The sequence below is a fragment of the Caretta caretta genome, chromosome 17 (genome assembly GCF_965140235.1).
Source record: "Caretta caretta isolate rCarCar2 chromosome 17, rCarCar1.hap1, whole genome shotgun sequence".
NCBI lineage: Eukaryota > Metazoa > Chordata > Testudines > Cheloniidae > Caretta > Caretta caretta.
Genome location: NC_134222.1, coordinates 12,400,070 through 12,419,595, shown reverse-complemented (window position 1 = coordinate 12,419,595; position 19,526 = coordinate 12,400,070). Strand labels below are relative to the sequence as shown.

General features: G+C 41.3%; 2 protein-coding genes across 3 annotated transcripts; one reads left to right on the top strand and one right to left on the bottom strand.

Moving 5' to 3' along the window:
- Positions 1–2,046: 2,046 nt before the first annotated feature.
- Positions 2,047–12,386, bottom strand: LOC125624099 (tRNA uridine(34) hydroxylase-like). Of its 2 annotated transcripts, none has more exons than XM_075120835.1 (3): positions 12,115–12,386; positions 4,434–4,542; positions 2,047–3,412 (listed from the first exon to the last, which is right to left on the bottom strand). In XM_075120835.1, exons 1-3 carry the CDS (start codon positions 12,142–12,144, stop codon positions 3,144–3,146), a joined length of 408 nt encoding a protein of 135 aa, XP_074976936.1. In that variant the 5' UTR covers positions 12,145–12,386; the 3' UTR covers positions 2,047–3,143. The 2 variants fall into 2 exon arrangements, with proteins under 2 accessions (XP_074976936.1, XP_048680402.1); XM_048824445.2 differs by lacking the exon at positions 12,115–12,386 and adding an exon at positions 9,039–9,211.
- MED31 (mediator complex subunit 31) lies at positions 11,543–17,646 on the top strand. Its single transcript, XM_048823751.2, has 4 exons — positions 11,543–11,660; positions 13,773–13,850; positions 14,865–14,961; positions 16,215–17,646. Exons 1-4 carry the CDS (start codon positions 11,651–11,653, stop codon positions 16,405–16,407), a joined length of 378 nt encoding a protein of 125 aa, XP_048679708.1. The 5' UTR covers positions 11,543–11,650; the 3' UTR covers positions 16,408–17,646.
- The last annotated feature ends 1,880 nt before the right edge of the window (positions 17,647–19,526 follow it).

Genomic DNA, 19,526 nt, shown 5'->3' with positions numbered 1-19,526 from the left:
TCTCTTTTCTTATCATTTCCCAGTGCAGACATCTGCAAAAAAAAAAATGCATGCACCCAAAATGAAAACTGATCTCATTCTGTATATGGACCTATTCCCTCTACTCTACCTTTCCTAAAATAGACACATTAAAGATTACATTTAGCTGCAACAAAATTATCAGTTTAACATGAATATTGGTTTAAGAACAGTCCCTAATTAGAACCACTCAATCCCACTATCTATGAATTAGAGATGGGAACTGTGCCAAAGAGCTGGATGCCCCAGGCTGGTCTAGGAGAGGAGTGAGTGAACTTCATACCTACGTCTCTGCACCCTGAAGTAATTCAGAAAAGTGCTGACCCTGAGGGGAGATGGGGAGAACAGAGTTTGCCCTCTCAGGGGGCTGGGAGAGAGGAGGAATCTGCTCCTTCTTGCTTATTTTAATTCTCTGGATAAGTCTTTTTCTTGTTCTTGTTTCTCCACTTATAATAACCTCCCCCCAGGAGTTAAACCCTCCCCCATGTGAGTGGGTTCATATAGCATCCTTTGCTAATTTCCACCGTTATCTCTGTTGTTAGGAGGGATGGGTCCGAATCAAAAGCCCAGATCCAAATACCCTGAACTTTGTAGATATTGAATATGGATCCAAATTTCCCAGAAGAATAGATTCTCTCCACCTGGCAAAAGGACTGGCTTTTCTCTGCATTTTTTATTTCTGCTGACTGTATTTTTATGTTAAAATTTTGGAAGTAATTAGCAGAACATGGAACATTGGGGCTGTGAAGTTAAAATCCCTCCACTGTCTCCCCCTTAGTCAATGTGGGTAAATGATGTGGTTTGTGGTTTCCTTAGGAGAACTGCCAGCAGCTTATTACTTCAGGAAGAATCAAATTTTGACTGTTTACAGTTGTTGTTAATTATTTTAACCCTGGAATAGGCCTTGATCTCTGATTAATCCCAAGGAAGCAATTGGGCCCTGCCCTCTCTGACATGTAGGAGTGCTGGGAAGAAACTGGACTTTATGTGCTGCTCCCCGTCCTGTGACAGAGGGCTGGTGACAGGGATGGAAGTATTCCCTTAGTCCCACTCCGAAGGTCCTGAGGCAAAGTTTGAGAGAGGGTCAGGAGGGGGTGCTCCAGAGAAGGGATGGGGGAGCCCCCCCCACAAGACAGTGGGAACACAAGGGGGGAGAAAGCGCTGAGTGCTCCCGTTGTCCATTCCTTAAAGGGCAACGTCAGCCTATTCCCTTTCCCGGCTCACAGATCTTATGGCCTTCATTGACAGGACCAGCACCATCACCAGCCCTATCAATGAGATCTCCGCCACCCTGTGAGTGGCTTCAGATCAGGGGCTTGATTGGGCCCCAACTCCTTGCTTGTGCTTCAGGACAGCTCTGGAGTTCCTCTGGTTCCTTGCTGTCCTCAGCTGTTTGCAGGGGCAGCCTGAAGCCATCAGATACGAGAAGCTTGACAGTCATGCTGCCTATAAGTTCCAGAAGGAGCCCGACATGTGCACACTTAAGATGACACTGTCCCATGTGTTATATGGTCAGGAGGAGGCCTCTGCCACTCAGATGCACCAGCATGCTCTGAACTGGTTCTCTGTGTGCAGGAAGTACTGGCATGTCTCACTAGGCCTCCCTTTTGTAACAGCTCTAGCTGCGTTTCTTCTATACCTCATTCACCAAATACCAACCCTTGTCTCGGCTGCTCGGGCTGTGTGGCTTTAGATAGTTCATTGTATTTTTTGTTCCTAAATCTGATCATTCCAAATGCTGACTGCTCCATCTTCAGTCACAGTCAGACAAGTGTCATGCAGTCGAGTTATTGATTGACTTACTCTCCAGAATCCCCAGGCTCTTTCTCCAGCTCTTTTCAGTTCCATTGCCCTAGCACTCATTGTGAATCCTGTAGCCGGGCTGGTGACTCTGGGTCTGATCCAAAGCCCATTGAAGTAAATGGAAAGGCTCATATTGACATTAAGGGACTTTGGATTAGGCCCTTAGAGCTGTCAGGTTTGAATGTTAAGACCAAACAAACAAAAAACAACCCACCAAACCACGCGTGCAATTGGAACAATTTTTTTTTTTTGCCAGAGTAAAACTACAAGATCAGGCACCTCAGAAATTATAATAACGGTTTCAGATTTCTTTTGGCTGTAGTACTCCATGTTCGACTATTTAAAATAAGTCAACAGCTACTTTTAAAATAAAGTGGTCCAGGAAAAGACAGAGGTTCAAACAGTGATGCGCTATTTTCACTCGCCTAAAAAGTCCAGTAACCAAGGTGAGAGGTGTGTATATTTAGAAATGCTTCCTAAGGATTTCAGAGTTGCCAGCAAGATTATACAGCAATTGAGCAAATAATAAGCACTGACAGGTTAGTTAGATTGCAGTTAAAGAGCGGGTTTATACTTCTTCCCAAATATTTATTTAGGCCTCCATGAAACTGTAACTATTTGTGCATCACCTTTGCAAGGACCAAGAATTAAAGTTATTTTCATCGTATGTGGGTGAGCTTATATATGTTTAGAACCTAACTCACTAACAGGAAATAATCTTACTTAATCTTACTTACTTTATTTACTGGTTACTGTGCATCTCCAGCCGGCACTCTTTCTCTTTACCTATGTGACTGGCCCAACTGTTATTCCCAGAAAGATTAGATGCATCTAGACAAGCTATCTGGTGAATACAGGACTCCACCAGCAAATTTAAACAGTAACAGAGATGCTAAAAATGTAGTGCTTTGCTTTTCCATTTGTCATGATTTGGACTGTGGGATTCTATCTGTTTATACACAATAACCTTGTTCCCAGCATTTGCCAGGACTTCTCCCTTTTCACCAGACTGCAGATGGATTCTGTATTGTCCTGTGCTCTTTGTTAATCTAGATTTCAGTCTAACTGGTGTAAATTGTCATATCTGACTTGACTTCAGTTCCTACTCCACTTTAGACCAGCTGAAAAGCTAGCTTAGTATCTTTAGCCAGTTCTGCCCACCAATTAAAACAACTACAATACAGATTATAATCCTCTATTAGTAGCATTATAGTTATGCCTCCAAGACATAGTTGAGGTTGGGGCCCCCATTCATTTTTATTCTTATTATTAATTTGTATTTTACCTAGAGGCCCCAGTTAGATCAGACTTGCAGAAATGCTTTAGATCTGTGCTTGCAGCTCTGGTTCCAGTAGTTTTGCCCATGCTGCATTGTAGGGGTGAACGAGGTGAATGGGATGCTCCTGTTTGTCCACCATCAGCCTTCTTTCACTGGCCCATTTCACCAGTCCTCCTTCTGCATTATAAACCTTCAGGGAAGTTTTGGGGGTTTGGCCGGCTTCACTTGACAAGAACTCATTCACGCTCTGGGCAGTCCTGGAAGCCCTGTATCCCACAGTGCAATAGCAAATGATGTTTTTATTTTTACTCTCTGAAATAGAATGGAAAAAACCAAGGAGGGAGTTAAAAGCTGTGTACAACTACAAGGTTTTTCTCACTAATCCAGTATTGCCAACTCCAAACAGTGGTAACTCCGGCCCTCAAAAATCATGAGATATAAATAAATAAATTAAATAAATAATGGATTTAGGGTCCTTTTTATTCAGCGTTTAGTTTCTGAACCTTGAGGATATAGGGCTGGCTGGTGTCACATTTTCAAGCTTTGCATCCATAAGTGCTGAGAACTTACTTTTTTTTGAAGCTGAGAGTCTCATATATTTACTTGACTCCAGAAGCTGGGGCTTTTAAAAAAAAAGTTACATTTTTATGAGAGTTGGCAATACTTCTAGTCTGTTATTATGATGATGATTTCAGCAATAATGCCCTCAGCATAGGGCATATCCCAGCACCTTTGTCAAGCCATTTAGACACAAAATTTAGTTTGTCTCTTTTTATATAACAAAATCTAATATTAATGATGATTATACATGTTCATGTTTTTTAATGTAATTGAAAATGGTTGTTTCAGTTTGAAATGCCCCACATCACTTCTTTACCCAGGCTCTTCAGCTCTGTGCCAGTGTATAAGAACCTGAATGTAACACTGAGTAGAAATTGCCCAGTCCAGTTATACCATCTAGGCTGAGTGCCAAAGAGAGAGTAAAATAATAATCCAGAATATGTGATGAAAAGTAAATTAGGTTTTTCATTGGTTTAGTCTTCATAGTCTTGAGTGTTGTTAATAATCCAGGTAAGGCTTTTTTTTTTTTTTTTTTTTTAATATTACGGCCCAGATTCCTGGCTATGACTGAGAAGTAGCTCAGGAGGGTGGTTCTCAGCTGACTGTGTGCCAAGCCATTCTCCAGTCGTCTCCAGCACCCCACGGGCTAAGCACTTCTGAAACCCTGGCCCCAGGTGTGCTCACTGCGCTCTTTTGAAAATTCTCACCTTAGAGCAGCTTGAAAGCTGTTTGCAACAAGAAAGAATGAGTTCTACTGAGATCTTTACTGTACCTGGAAGGAGCTGTTTCTGCAGAAATTCTTGCAGTGTATCACTCTGAGGGTCAATGAGTATTGCCCCTGGCAGATGGCTGACTTCAAATTCAGCTGCACTCCGGATGTCCTAAGAATAGAACATTGACCAATTTTAACTCATTCAAATAAAACCTACAATATCTGATGACTGTTTAAAATATGCTGTTTAATATGTAAAATATGATGTTTAATGTCAGATCTATTTATGCTACCTCTTAGTTGTCTGAAACTGGAATGAACTATAGGGACATGTGCTCATGTGACTATGTTCACAAAAAGCCACAAAAATTTGAGTCTTGGGACAGCGAAACTTACGGCTTCATTAAAATTTCATCTGTGTCTAATAAAATCCAGATGAAGATTGTTTCAGCAAAGACTATCACAGGATGGGCTTTGTGAAATGCACATCACCTGCCAGTCCCTTGACCTCAAAAATAAAACTCAAGCCTTTAATTAAATATGTTCTAACAATCGTTTCAGTCAGCGATAACTATGATCTCGCTGCTATTGAGCTACAATTATAGAGTTGGAGTAAAAAATTGCAGACTTTGTACAGGCTTGTTATAAATATAACATAATGAGCACCCTGTTCTCTATTATTTAACCATATTTGAAACAGGATCTTCTAGAGTCTGCGCAAGTTCTGTCTGACCTACTATGGATACAATTTTTCAAGACCTACTGATGGAGATAGTGACAGGACTGCCTTCTAGGTGGGGAGAGACGTTGAAGGTGCATAGGCTGGAGAAGATGACTTATATGGGCCTAAGCACTGGGTAGGAAATACTAACAATTCTTGGGACTTCTGGTTTGAATCATGGCAGTGTTGCTTTAGCCCATTATAATTCTGAGGTAAATAAACAGATTTAAATACGCTAAGATCTTGTAGATGAGATCTTAAGCAACATACTCTTTCCTCTAGGTAGAATTTGACTATCTAATGGCACTTTGTATAAGAATAAGGTTTTATCCTTGCCCAACGTATCCCTTTTCTCCAGTGTAATCTGGATGATGGGGTGCTGGCTTCACACCCCAGAAGGGGCTGCATTTAGTGGTGCTATAACTATATAGGGCCAGATTCTGTCACCCTTACTGACATTATGTAGTAGTTTACTCCATGAGTAGATCCATTTTCTTCAATGGGATTATTCATAGCGAAGTACAACTCAGCATGAGCAAATTGACAGATAATGTTGTGTATAAACTCCATGAAAGAAAGGTCTGAGTGGGAAAAAAAAAGGGTTTTATAGAATCCTTATTACAAAATTATCCTTATTTTGTTAGTCACAACTACTCTTCAGTGTGAAAAATGGTACAGTTGTCTCATACAGCCTACTTTTATAAAGCTTGTAAGGATGTTATTTCCACCTCTAATTCCTGAGAACTACTGAGAAATTACTTTGAAAAGCGCAAGCACTGTGTAAAGTTGTTTGTGTGATATTCCACTGTTCGCACAGAAAGCACCTTGTTTTTAACATGAAACTTACCCACCGAGTCCTGCAAAGGAACAAGTACCTTATGTAATATCTCAGATTTTAAAGGGAAGCCTTTTCCAATCAACAGAGAGGCTACATAAATAGACAGTATCAACGGAGTCTGAATCCATTTGTGGTGGATGAAATTAGGTGGTGAAATTCTGACCCTGTTGAAGTCAATCACAAAACACCCATTGCCTGGCTTTACGGGAGCTAGGTTTTTACCCTGGCAATATCTCTTGATACCTGCTATCTTTACGTGTCCCTAAACAGAATAGTTATAATAACATGGGAAGAGCTTAACTTTATTGCCACTTAGGTGTGGTGGTAATTACATATGTAGCAATGTCTCATTTTTACAACACAGCTTTCACTTACACAGTTTTTAATTTCTCTATGGCAGGGAACTCATCTTCCTACATTTGTTAATTGCAATCCACACAAATGCAATTTTATAAAAATAAATAACAATTTAAAGCAAACAGTATTTAGCATATGCCTTCAATGTGCTTTAGAAACAATCAGGATCTATGTCTGCAATCTTTGCTTACATGAGTCGTGCCATTGAATTCACAGGAGTAAAGACTGCATCACTGGATCTCAGCTAATAAACAGCCCTAGGGCTGAAATCAAGTAGGTAAGTCTGTACGATCACTCCTGCTCTATAGATGAAGAAACTGAAGCAGGGAGGTTGTTATTTGCTCAAGGCCAGTGTCAGAGCTGAGAGTTCTGGGCTCATAGTCACAAGTTCAGGCGTCTCCCATACAAACTAACTAGTGTTGGGTTTTTTTTTAATATTTCCCCAGAGAATGTTCCAGGCCTTTATTTCTTATCCTCAATTTTCAATTTGTTCCTGATATTGATGGCCAAGAATTGAGATTCTTGACTTGATTTTGGCAGACCTACATGGTAATTTGATTCCTGTGAGTCAACCTTTCCATAGGATCCTCTCTCTGAAGTCATATTGGGAGCGAAATCGCATTCCAGAATAGAAAAGCAGACACATGGGATCTGTCTGATCTCTCCTTTTAGCCTTAAGTCTGTGTTTACCAGGGAGTGACTTCATACTTTTCAACATGATAATGGTAGTATTCCACAACCACTAAGATCCTGTCTGAAAAAAGCAACCCTATTATATTAACAAAAGCTAAGAACAAGTCGTCTTTAGATGTTTTTATAACCCAATTCCCAGAAAAAAATATCCATGCTGCATGTTCGTTTGTAACAGATACATTTATAGGCGATTCCTAGCTGACATTTTAAAATATTTTAACTTATAAAAATAGCAAAGTGCTTACAAAAAAAATCAAATTCCAGACAAATCTGTACCATTGTTACTGCAATGTAACAACAGCAGGAGCAGTAAAACCTAGCTAGCTTGGCAGCATTAGACCATAGAGGTTTGTTTTAGTCTAGATCTGAAAGGCTGAACTAGGCAGAAATGTAATATTTGGAATAAATATGCAACTTCAGAAACAGAGTTCCTGCCCAGGGTGCTGATGCAACAATGCAGCTCTGCTCTGCTCTTTCCGAGAGTTCCATTTGTTAAGTGCTTTAGCCAGGGCTGACCCTAGACCAAATGGTGCCCCAGGCAAGGGGCATCTTCAGTGCCCCCTTACAGGACCCTGAGCCCAGTGCCCCACAGAGCCAGGCCCTCACCTTGGTCGCCTGTGCCTAAATCCAGCCCGGGGTCTCACTGTGACATAACTTGGATGAATGAAACTTTCTCTGTAGAGCCTGACTGACCTTTATAGTTTGCGTTCCCTTAGGAAAAGGCTGAAGAACTTGGCTGGTTTTGAAGTGGGGTTTGCAACTGATTTCAAATTAAAATGTAAACTGCCTGTCTAAGAGGTTAACAGCATAACCTGCCAAAACTCTAGTTTCCTTTCTTTGAGAGGCTTGTTGGCACCCCACCTTTTCTCTTCATTCAGTTCCCTCAGTTGGAATCTAGAACTTGGCAACATCTGGTGCGATATGGAGTTATGATGAATCAACGGATTGCAGATACAATTACTAGATATATATACTTCTCACCCCACCAACTGACCTACACAACTGGGGAACCAGAACTAAAACCCCAATCCAAAATACAGGGAAGAGCTCTCTTCCCTGGCAGCGGTTCCTTTCCAGGGGCAGAGTATGCTGCCACTACAACATTCCTTTTTCCTGCACCATCATGTGCTTATACTGGGCATCAGGAAATCTCAGACACTAAAGCTGGCGTGGTGAGGTTCTAGGTTGGGACGGGAGACCTCAGTGGAAAATCCAGGTGTTGCAAAAAAGTGGCGTTAATGATTCCCCAGTGCCAGCAAGGGTAGAAGCACTGACGTAGGGTTAGATAGCACAGTTGCACAAACAACCTCACCCTGGCTACAGCGCCCCTTACACTAGGAGCAGTACCAGTGCTAGATAGGCAGTGTGGAAAGTCCTAGTGTAGGTGCCCATACAGTGGGCTTGAAGGAATAAACTGAGCCTAACATAAGTAAATGGCACTCAGATCCTACCAGAAACACTATAACAATGCCTGTAAATAAATAATGGGACAGGAGATTTTGTTTATTTCTTTTCTTGAAGAATCCCATGTTCAAGGCTGTGGTTTTCAACTTTCCTCCAGATCCTCAGTTGGTGTACATCCGCCACTGACTTCAACAGTGCTACCTCACTTTACTGCAGCTGACGAGCTAACCCTATGAGTAAGCTTGATTATAACTTTCTTTTTATTTAATTTGTCACGGTCATGCACGCATCACAATCAGGTCAAGAAAGAATGATAAAAAGCAACTACATAGAAGACTGAGCCAGGCATGCTTTGAGATCCTTGGGTACGCCGGACTATAAAGAGGCAAAGTGTTATTAGTGTCCGATACTGCACCCTAAGAGGCCCTACTTGTGCAATGTGGAAAGGATGAGACGTGAAGGGAGAAGAGAAAAAAGAGAGGTCTGACATAAGATCATAAGTTAAAAAAAAATTCTACCTGAACAGCCAGGTTACACAAAATACTTGTTGAACACAGAAAAATTTTACCCTCTTAAATTGGGTAGTCAGGAGACCAAGACTGATTTTAATTACAGAGTACTTGCTTTAATTCATAGGTAATAAATCACTTACAAGAATGATTAATTCCTCTGGCTTCTCTTCCATCCAGCATTGCAATGTCTCTGTGGTAACCGATTCCACATTTGGAAATGTCTCCTGTACCCACTTTATGGCTAAACTCATCATTTCTTTGGGGTCACTTATATTTAAATTGTCCATCTTCTGCAGAAATTGTGTTGCCATTATCTTGGCGGTTGCAAAGAACTGTGAAGAATATGGTCTCTAAAGACTTCCTACTTCCTTATCTAGGTAGCAGGTCACATGGTTAGTATTCATTTGGTAAATTAACAGAATTTTAACTCTTATAGTCAATTACATTAGTGGCAAAAAAAGGAAAAACTTATAATTTCTTAGGGAACACACTTCAAAAATGTAGACATAAAAAATTCTTATTTGTCCTTATAATTAAGCACTACAAAACAAATGTCTTATATAGCACTGTTTTTCAAAAAGCAAAAGCTCACAGTTTTTTGGCAAGCACCACCTGAAAATGAGTGCAAGTAAATGTCATCAATTGGAAAGGGAGCTTACTGATACAAAACTGAACTTTGAGTCCTTTGATTCTAGAGTTTGTGCTTTAGTTTTAGCAGCCCAGTGCAAACTTTAAAATTATAGGCAGCTATGAGTGAGCAAGGGATATGAGACTAGGTACAAACGGTAGGAAACATTTAACTGCTGTTTTGATTTTTGATTTATTTTTATGTATACAGCTGAATTTGTTATTAAAATACATTAGTATATCTATTCTTCCCCATAACCAACATTGTGGACTATGGACCCAATCCTGCTCCCTGCTGTTGATTTCATTGGGAACAGTATGAAGCCTTTTATCTCCAAAATTTGGGGTTTTTAAAAATTTTTCTGTGTTATTTTTCCCGTGTCATGTTCTACCTTTATTTTCTGTGCTGTTTCTGAAGAGAGATCATTTTCCCTTCTGGGTGCTGTAGTTTTGCCTACTTATTGGAAACTTGTTATTGCCGGTACCCAGTGCCGAGAGGCAAAACAACAGCAAGGTTCGTTGCCCGGTGTGAGTCACCCAATAATCACAACAGGGTGGAAAAGCAGGAAAGTTTATTTGCAGCTGCAAAAAGGTACAGGGAGAATAGAATCTCAAATCCTGCACACAGAGCAGGAAGTTACACAGGCTTTCATACATCCTTTCTTCAGCACACTTATCCAATAGCAAGCTGCCCTAAGTATCCATATAGCCAGCCAATCCAGTTACCAGCTAGTTTTCTTGTTTTTTGTATCATTTGTTAAACTATACATAAAGCTGCTTTATTCAGCATTGTTCTTCCATATCTGCCCTGTTTGGCCTTGTTTAGTTTCAGGCAGTCTGACTCTGCAACATATTGTTGCAGATCCTCAGCATAACTGCTGCGAGTGCCTCCAGGCGGAGGGGCCAAGGACACTTCGGCCTAGTGCAAGGGGGCTTCATCGACACTCGTGGTCTTCCATCCCCTTGAGTTACCTAGTGGCCATGCCCCAGTGTCCCCAACATCATGAATAAAAATTATCAACATTTTTTACAAAGGGTTTGTAATTTGAGGTTTTAAAACTAATATTAAGGAGTCCAGTGGAACCTTAAAGAGTACCAGATTTATTTGGGCATAAGCTTTCACGGGTAAAAAAACCCACTTGTTAAACATATACACAATTTGCTTTGAGATCTATGGATGAAAATCACTGTATATGAGATTGATTATTATCATCATCATCATAGTATTATATTAGAGAAGAGAAAGAATTGTTAGGGCATCTGATCTCACTCTTTCGCTGATACTGTAGCACATGTTCGTATGATCCAATTTTAAAAGTCCAGAGCAATGAGGCTTTCACCACTTCCTCTGGGAGACTATTCCACAACCCAGGACATCTCACTGTCAGGAAGTGTTTCCTGATATTCAGCCTAAGTTATCCCTCTTAATTTCACCTAATCACTTTCAGTTGTTTCTCTGTGTACCACACTAAATAATTCTTCCTCTTGCTTGGTGTTTGCAAGCTGTAGACAGTTATCATGTCCCATCTTAGTGTCTCATGCTGCAATGAGTTCCATCCCGGCTGTTCCTAACACATCCTGCATTGTGATGTCACAATGCGGTGTCCTTGATTGTGACGTCAGACACAATGCGGCACCTACACAACCTGGTATCATGAACAGCATGGCACCGTGGCGTCATGCACACCACAGCACTGCCATGGTGCAGGGTCATGCTCAGTGCAGCATTTCCCCAGTGTGAGGTCATGAACAGGGGGGCACTGTACCCCCCCCATTCTGTGATGTCATTCACTTGGTGCACTGTGATGTCATGATCGACGCAGCATTCCTTGGCTTTTATGTCATGAGCAGCCCAGCACGCCCCCGGGTTGTGACGTCATCCACTTGGCGCACTGTGATGTCGTGATACCGCAGCCCTGCTGGGGAGCTGAGTTCTCCCGCACTCAGGACAAAAAGGGCCAATCACTGCTCCCCTTCTTGGGCTAATTGGCGTATTCGTTACCCTAGCAACACCCCCACGCTCTGCCGGGCTTCCCAGAATGCACCAGTGCTGCCTTCCGTCCGGCAGGGGGCCGCCGCCATCTTGTGTTCGGGGTGTCTCGGCGCGTGAGCGGGGCCGCCAGCCATGGAGACAGGTGAGAGCCGGGGGCGGCTTCCTCCACTCCCGTGCCCTAGTCACCCCACCCCCAGCTAGGGGAGCCTCCCCATGGCTCCTGGCCACCGAGCCCCCGGCTGGCGACCCTGCTCCTCTCCGCTTCGCTGGGAAGGGCTCGGAGCTGTGGCGGGGGGGGGGGGGGGGGGGAGTGAACGCCCCCTTCTCACCAGCGCCTGCCCAGGAGCATCCGCGTCTCAATCCTACCCTCCCCCTGCTCTTTCCGCGAAGGGGAGCGCTCCTCGCCCCTCCGCATAGCACCCAGCAGGGCCTGGGTGTTATGAGCCCCCCTCTGTGCCCGCTCCTCTGCGGTGTTCCCCACCAAGGCCCCTCAGGGCTGCTGGGGAGGGACCCTTGGGCCTGGCCTTGGGAAGGAGTGCCCTCTAGCGAGGGGAGCAGGGAACAGAGTCCAGACACTGCGGGGAAGGGATGGGTACCTGCGGATTAGAGCTGGCATCTGTTCCCATCTCTTACTCAAGTCTGGGGTCCTGTTCACCTGGGTTTTCTGCTGCTACTACTTGTCTGATATTGGATCAGCATGGCTGAGTGGTTAAGGCGCTCGACTACAATCCTGAAACGGGGGGAGATCCGAGCTGTGCTGCCTTTCACACTGAAAGGCCACGAAGCTGCAAACAGGGTGTCCGATCCATTGGGTTGGGGCACTTAGAGGTGGTCGGACCTGATGCGGATCACATCACTCGCTTGCATACCATTGGCTGTGAAACTGATTGACGTGCCTTAACTGTGTCAGCCCCATGAGCCATTGGCTCAGGAGAACTTTGACACTTCTTTACCCTGGTTCTTCATTTTACGGGATACCCATCACCCAAAATCATGGAAAGGCTGATTTGGGATACGGTCAGTAAAAAAGGATAGTCACATAACTCATGACTGTCAATATGGCTTAATTAAGTTTGTTAGGCAAACTTTATATCATGTTTTGATATGATCATAAATTTGATTGATAGAGAGAACTAATACATGTAGACTTCTGTAAGGCATTTGATTTAATCCTCATCTAACATTTAACTCCCCCCTAAAAAATATACAAAGTGAATGCACCCATATTAATAATGGATTAAAAGCTTTTTAACTGATAAATCACACAAAAAAAAATGTAAATGGGGAATTGTCTGGGGGGTGGGGGGATGAGTGGTTAGTGACGTCCTGCTGGGATATGTTCCTTGCAAATACTATTCAATTTCTTTGTGATCTGAGAGAAAATATAAAATTATTGCAGGTAAAATTTGCAGATGACAGATTGCTGGGGTGGTAAATAAAGACTGTGTTCAGTTTGGTGTTGGTGCCTCAAAAAGGATGTTAAAAATTGGAAAGGGTTCAGAAAAGGGCAATAAGAGTGATTCAAGACCTGAAAGACAAGTGAGCTGTAGCTCACAAAAGCTCATGCTCAAATAAATTGGTTAGTCTCTAAGGTGCCACTAGTACTCCTTTTCTTTTTGTGAATACAGACTAACATGCCTGCTACTCTGAAACACTTTATAGTGACAGACTAGGGAAGCTCAATCTATTTAATTTATGTAAGAGAAGATTAAGAGGTGATTTGATTGCAGTCTTTAAGTATCTACACGGGGAAGATATTCCTGATAGTAATGACGTTTTGATGTAGCAGGAAAAGGGATAATGAGATCCAATGATTGAAACTAGGGAAATCCAAATTAGAAATAAGGTACACATTTTTAACAGTGAAGGTAATTGATTGTTGGTATAACTGACATAGGCATGTGGTAGATTTCCCAAGGCTGGATCTTTCTAAAAGGTAGCCTATTGAAGTTATGGGTTTGGTGCTATAATATTTACTGATGTGCCAAATATTGATTAATTTGACAAAGTATCTCAGGTTTGGAAAGAACTATCTTGCAAAATGAATCAATATTACGATTTGATTGGAGGGATATATTGCTTTATCTCCTACTAACTCCAGATGGAGTGCTTCTGCCTATATGGCTCGGATTGAGAAACAAACCTTCCGTATTCTGTGTATAGCTCAGATCCTTATTAATGTTTTCCTCGCTTTCATTTGCATAGAATGCATGGGGTTTTTTTGTACTGACCTACTTTTCCCTCCCAACATCAGATGATACTGGAAATCGACTTCGGTTCCAACTGGAGTTGGAATTTGTTCAGTGTCTGGCAAACCCCAATTACCTAAACTGTAAGTACTTGAAGTGAAACATCAGGGACCTGAGTAACGAATATTAGTTACCAATATTTACTGTTTCTGGATTGCTAAATATTGAAAAAGGGTCTAATACAATAAGGGGGTTGGATCATTTAAGTTATTGATATATAAAAATTGCTCAGTCTGTAACACTTCTTGTTCGGACAAGTTTTATAGCAGGAATAGCTTTTTTTTTTTTTTTTTAAGTAATAAGTTCTATTTTGTGTAATTGTTTTCATTGATGAAACTCCTTGGATGCCAATATAAATTCCTAAATAAATAGCAAAAGCAGCTAAAGGGCATATTAAAATATTTTTAAGTTATTTAAAGGGACACCATCAATTTAAAAAGAAAAGGAGTACTTGTGGCACCTTAGAGACTAACCAATTTATTTGAGCATGAGCTTTCGTGAGCTACAGCTCACTTCATCAGATGTTGAACATCTGATGAAGTGAGCTGTAGCTCACAAAAGCTCATGCTCAAATAAATTGGTTAGTCTCTAAGGTGCCACAAGTACTCCTTTTCTTTTTGCGAATACAGACTAACACGGCTGTTCCTCTGAAACCATCAATTTAAAGATTAGGCAATTAAAAACAAAAGAGAATTCAAGTAATTTTAAGGTGCTACCCCCTATCCTTGCCCCTCAACCTTTTTGACAATTTTTATGATGTTACAAACACAATATCCTATTTTTAAAAGTCTGTTCTCTGCCTTGTTGCTCTGTGATAGACCTATACAAAAGGGGAAAGGTGACTAAGTTGCTATAAACACAGTGCTATCATATGAAAAATAAACATACTGAAAAAAGGAGGATTTTTCATCTCTCAATTATAGGACTCTTGGGAGTGATTTGTAACAGCTGTTGGTTTAAAACATTTTAAAAATAGAAGTGCTCTTTAATAATATATACTAAGCCACAAAGAAAGCAGCTTTTGTATGTGCTTTTCTAAAGTTTTAAATATCATTTGCTTTCTTGCAAGTGCAGTTGATACTCTTGTTTTGTTTCAGTCCTTGCACAGAGAGGGTACTTCAAAGACAAATCTTTTGTAAATTATCTTAAATATTTACTTTACTGGAAAGAACCTGAATATGCCAAATACCTAAAGTAAGTGTTAAATTATTTTGTGTTCTGCACTGTAATAATGTAATACGGACCTTATATTGTGTGTTATATAACTGTGTACTAGTACTTGATTTGTTTTCAGTCTGCTGATTTGTATTACAAAGTTTGATACATACACAGTCCAGGCCTCATGAGAAGACCTTGTATTTAATTACCTAGATAAGAGGGTGGCACTTAACCTTCCCTCAATTATGCAAGTAAATCGTGATTTGGTAGCCTGCACAGAAGCTTCACTGTTTGCTGATAGTAAATATTCTTGAACGCTCTGGTACTACAAAGCCTGAGTCAGGCACAGAAAGAACACTCAGTTATTTTGCAACACAGAAAAGAAATGGTATAAAGTACAGCATGGTTTTGAACACGTCTTAATTTTGCAGACTTGTTTCACGTTTTCTGTAAGGAGTTTCTTTCTTTCTTCTGTTTTTCCACATGAGGTTCTGAAACTGATAACTATTACAGCTGATACACAGAAGCTTTAATGGAAATCTGTGACTGACCTCAGAAAAGTCACTCCAAGAGAAGGGTGAGGGGGGTATGGGTGTGTGTTTCTCAGATTGAAATGATCAGCAACATGATTGAGATCATCTGAGTACATTACTGTATATAAGAACGTTTAAATAAGTGGATAATCTAGAGCAATGGTTCCCAGGCTTGTTCTACCGCTTGTGCAGGAAAAGCCCCTGGCAGGCTGGCTGGTTTGTTTACCTGCCGTGTCCGCAGGTTCAGCGGATTGCGGCTCCCTGTGGCTGCGGTTCGCTGCTCCGGGCCAATGGGAGCTGCTGGAAGCAATGGCCAGTACGTCCCTTGGCCCATGCTGCTTACAGCAGCTCCCACTGGCCTGGAGCAGCGAACCATGGCCACTGGGAGCTGCGATCATCCAAACCTGCGGACGTGGCAGGTAAACAAACCAGCCCGGCCCACCAGGGACTTTCCCTGCACAAGCGGCGGAACAAGTTTGGGAACCACTGATCTAGAGAGCCTCACTTAGATTTTGGGGCTGCTTTCCTTCTCTAATATTGTCCATGTTATCTTAAAGAATGCATTACCATAATTAATTATTTGAATTATAAGTAGCAGAGCTTCTCAAAACATGAATATCTTGCATATAAATATTGTAAAATAATAAACTGTAAGAATATGGGATTTTTAATACAGAAAGTGGCAGTATATTAAATCTAATCTGGGTAAACCCTGTAAAAGTATGTATTAAAATATATTGTTTGTTTTTAATCTAGGTATCCTCAGTGTTTGCACATGTTAGAGCTGCTCCAATATGAACACTTCCGTAAAGAACTGGTAAATGCTCAGTGTGCTAAATTTATTGATGAGCAACAGATCCTTCACTGGCAGCATTATTCACGGAAAAGAATGCGTCTCCAGCAAACACTGGCAGAGCAGCAGCAACAGAACAATACTTCTGTAAAATGAGAGCGTTTGACACAGTGGCAACATTTACTTCATGTCAATACATGTATTTGCAAGGGAAAATTTGACTTATTTTTGTAGCTTTGGCATTCGTGATATACATAACCTCATGTGCTATGTAGACAGAGAACGTTTTTGGTTTATCAACAGGTAGTATCCACGTTAACATGATGTAGCTGATGTATACTTTGTTGAACCTTCAGTGATGGTTTTGTTTTTTTCCGAAGAAAGAGTACAGTCTTAAGATCACTTTTGGCCTTCATGCATGTATCTATTGTGAAAACTAAATGTGGTTATTTAAGGTCCCTGTTACCTTGGTATCTAACCATGGAGTTACTGAAAGAATTTGTAGTTGAAAAGCCTGTGTTTGAAGGCATATTCTCTGAACTGCAGCGTGTGGAGGACAGTGGCATGGTATAAGGTGACTCTACAAGCAGGGCTAAGAGTCCCCATGTGATGCGGAGAGGTATTTGTCACAAGGGCAAGGTATCCACAATTGAAATGAGATCTGTTACAGAAAACCTTAATTGTGCACATAACCATATTGAAGCAGAGCTGTCCTATGGCTGATGCTGCACTTCTGTTTGTCTGTTAACGATTTGTTGTTTACTGCCCTTGCTGTAAACTTAATGCAGATTTGCTGATACCAAAATTTGAGGCATAAACCAAAGTGGTGAGAATAATAGAGGTTGCAGCTGATGAGGGGAGATTAGTACTAACAACTGAGAAGCCCTTTCAGTGGGAAATAACCAGTGCAGACACAAAACAGGAGAGAGAAACTGTGACAGTTGTACCCATTCAGTTATCTTGTCTCTTTAGCGTCAGCAAGCTTGACCAGTTGCTGCTAGGAAAGCTTAAAGGGAGTAAGTATATTTCAGGTAGTTGTAAATGTTTTTAAGACTTGTATATGAAAGGTCATAGGTAGAGAAGTATTTATCTTTAATATGACTGTTTTTATTACAAGGAGGTGACAACCCTACAGACACCAATTAAAGCCTTAATAAAAAAGAAATAGGTTATTACACAGTTGTTGTAAGTTATCCCTAACTGTAGAAGAAAGGCAGGGATTATACTTTTTCTTCCTGGCCATTAATTGAAGTGAATGTCAGTTATAAAGAGTAAAGTTCTGACACTAGAAGTAGAAAGTGAAGTGGTTTTTATTTTTCATGGACTTTGATGTTACTTTTCAGCAAGACTGTGGCTGTTGTTGAAACTATATTTAATAAAAAATAATAAAGCTTTGCCCTGCCTGAAGTTTTAATGGGCTTATGCCCTGTAGAACTAATGTAGCTGTCTTCTAAAAGGGTTAAACTTAGATTGCCTTCTACAGTGGAAAATAGCCAATTTGTAAGCAGTTGGCCAGACTAACACTTATGCTTTTAGATAGAAAAAAAAAACTTGGATGTAACAAGCGCCTATAAGAGCACAGCAAATATTGCCAACCAGCTTTTGAATTAGGTATGTAAGCAGAAAGATAGTTGGAAATGTTTCTACAGTATGTGTGCAATATTGCATGTTCCTTCTGTTAAGGACTTCTAGAATAACTTAAGTTGACTTATGAAAAATCAAAACTGATACATCTGAATTTCATCCTCACATCTACAGTGCTTAATTCTACTTCATGTAGCTCTCCCTTTATTCCACACCAGGGAGTATATTCTCCCTATTTAATCTTTCAAAAGATTGGTAAGGTTTAGAGACTGCTGTTGAAGTAGTGACCATACCCTCTAAAAACTGTTGGCCTTTAAGTTAATGTTTAAAATCTGTATACAGTCTGTATATCAGTCCTTCTCTGTGCACACCCTTGAGGAGTGAATGAGAAAGACAAACTTTTTAAAAGATGAGTCAACAGCTGTTAGTAGTCCCTGCATCTGCAAAGCACACTATAGAGAGGTGACTGCATTACAGCAGTGAAATGTGAGACAAGAGTAGAGAGAGATTACCATCTTGGCAATTGGTACTGAGTTAAGCATATCCCATTTAATTCTCTACCACATTTTACTTCTGGGGGAATTCTGCGCCACTGCACAATTTTGCAAAAATTAATGGGTTTTGTACAGACTTTCCTTTTCCCACTCCACAGAAATGGGCTGCAATGTTGCTGGCTGCCACAAGGGGCCACTGAACCAGGCAGAGCCCAGCTTGCACCTACTGAAGACACAGCCAGGGGGAGGGTTCCTAGCAGCTGCAGTTCCCCACATGCCCTGAAGGAAAGAAGCAGTGGCACATAGGAAAATCCACCCAAGCCTGGGACTAAGCATCAGGCTGTGGATTTCTGGGCTCTGAGGGGTGGGCATTTGGGCAAAGGGGGGGGCCATGCGGATGAGCTCTGAGTGCAGGTATCCAGGCTGGGTGGCCCCAGAGCTGGGCTCTTTAGGAGAGGGGATACAACTATCTCAGGTGGAGGGCCCAGGGCTAGATTCTTGAGGATAGGGGATTCAGGTGTATTGTCCGGAGAGGCCCATGGCTGGGCTCTGGAAGGGAGGAGTTGTGGATGTCTGGCCCCTGAGCTAGGCTGGGCAGAGGGGGAAAGAGAAACAGAAACTGGGCTCTCACAGGAGTTTAACTCTCCGTTACTGGGGGGATTGTCTGTCTGTCTGTCTATTGTTAGACATACTTGCTGACAGGTGTTTTGAAATAAATTACCAGAATAATTGAAACTGGCATCATTATGTAGTGTTGTTTTTGACATAAAATTTTAAAATATTGTGTGCAGCTGTTTTTGGCACAGAATTACCCCAGGTGTAACATTTAGAGAATTTTAGTCAAAATTTACTTATTTTAGTACTGAACCTGTACCTAAATGAAACAGCTATGGCTAAGCTTCAAGTAAAATCTACTAAAGCGTGGAACTAGGACTATAACAGTTTTATATTGTGCCTCTTGCACATAAGTCAATAAATGGACAGTCTCTGGTGGTTCTTCCACTTTTAATTAAAATTTTCAGGTGGGGTAAGTGTTTTAAGTAACAGGACAGTTGAGGGAGGCTGGTACAGTGTCATTCTTGCTAGAGTAAAAAGACTTTCCAAAGGCTGGGTTTGCACTATTTCCCCCTGAGTAGCCTGCTATACATTCTGACTACATGCCTTTATAGAGAGAGAATAAGTCATTCCTATAAGTAG

Excerpts from the sequence above, each read along its gene's own strand:
- LOC125624099 (XM_048824445.2), bottom strand. The coding sequence starts at position 9,209 with ATGGCAACACAATTTCTGCAGAAGATGGACAATTTAAATATAAGTGAC. Across the intron at positions 4,543-9,038 it reads CAGAGGAATTAATCATTCTT|GACATCCGGAGTGCAGCTGA; the intron begins GTAAGTGATTTA and ends TTCTATTCTTAG. Across the intron at positions 3,413-4,433 it reads GCAGAAACAGCTCCTTCCAG|AGAGTAAAAATAAAAACATC; the intron begins GTACAGTAAAGA and ends ATTCTATTTCAG.
- MED31 (XM_048823751.2), top strand. Across the intron at positions 13,851-14,864 it reads AAACCCCAATTACCTAAACT|TCCTTGCACAGAGAGGGTAC; the intron begins GTAAGTACTTGA and ends GTTTTGTTTCAG. Across the intron at positions 14,962-16,214 it reads GAATATGCCAAATACCTAAA|GTATCCTCAGTGTTTGCACA; the intron begins GTAAGTGTTAAA and ends TTTTTAATCTAG.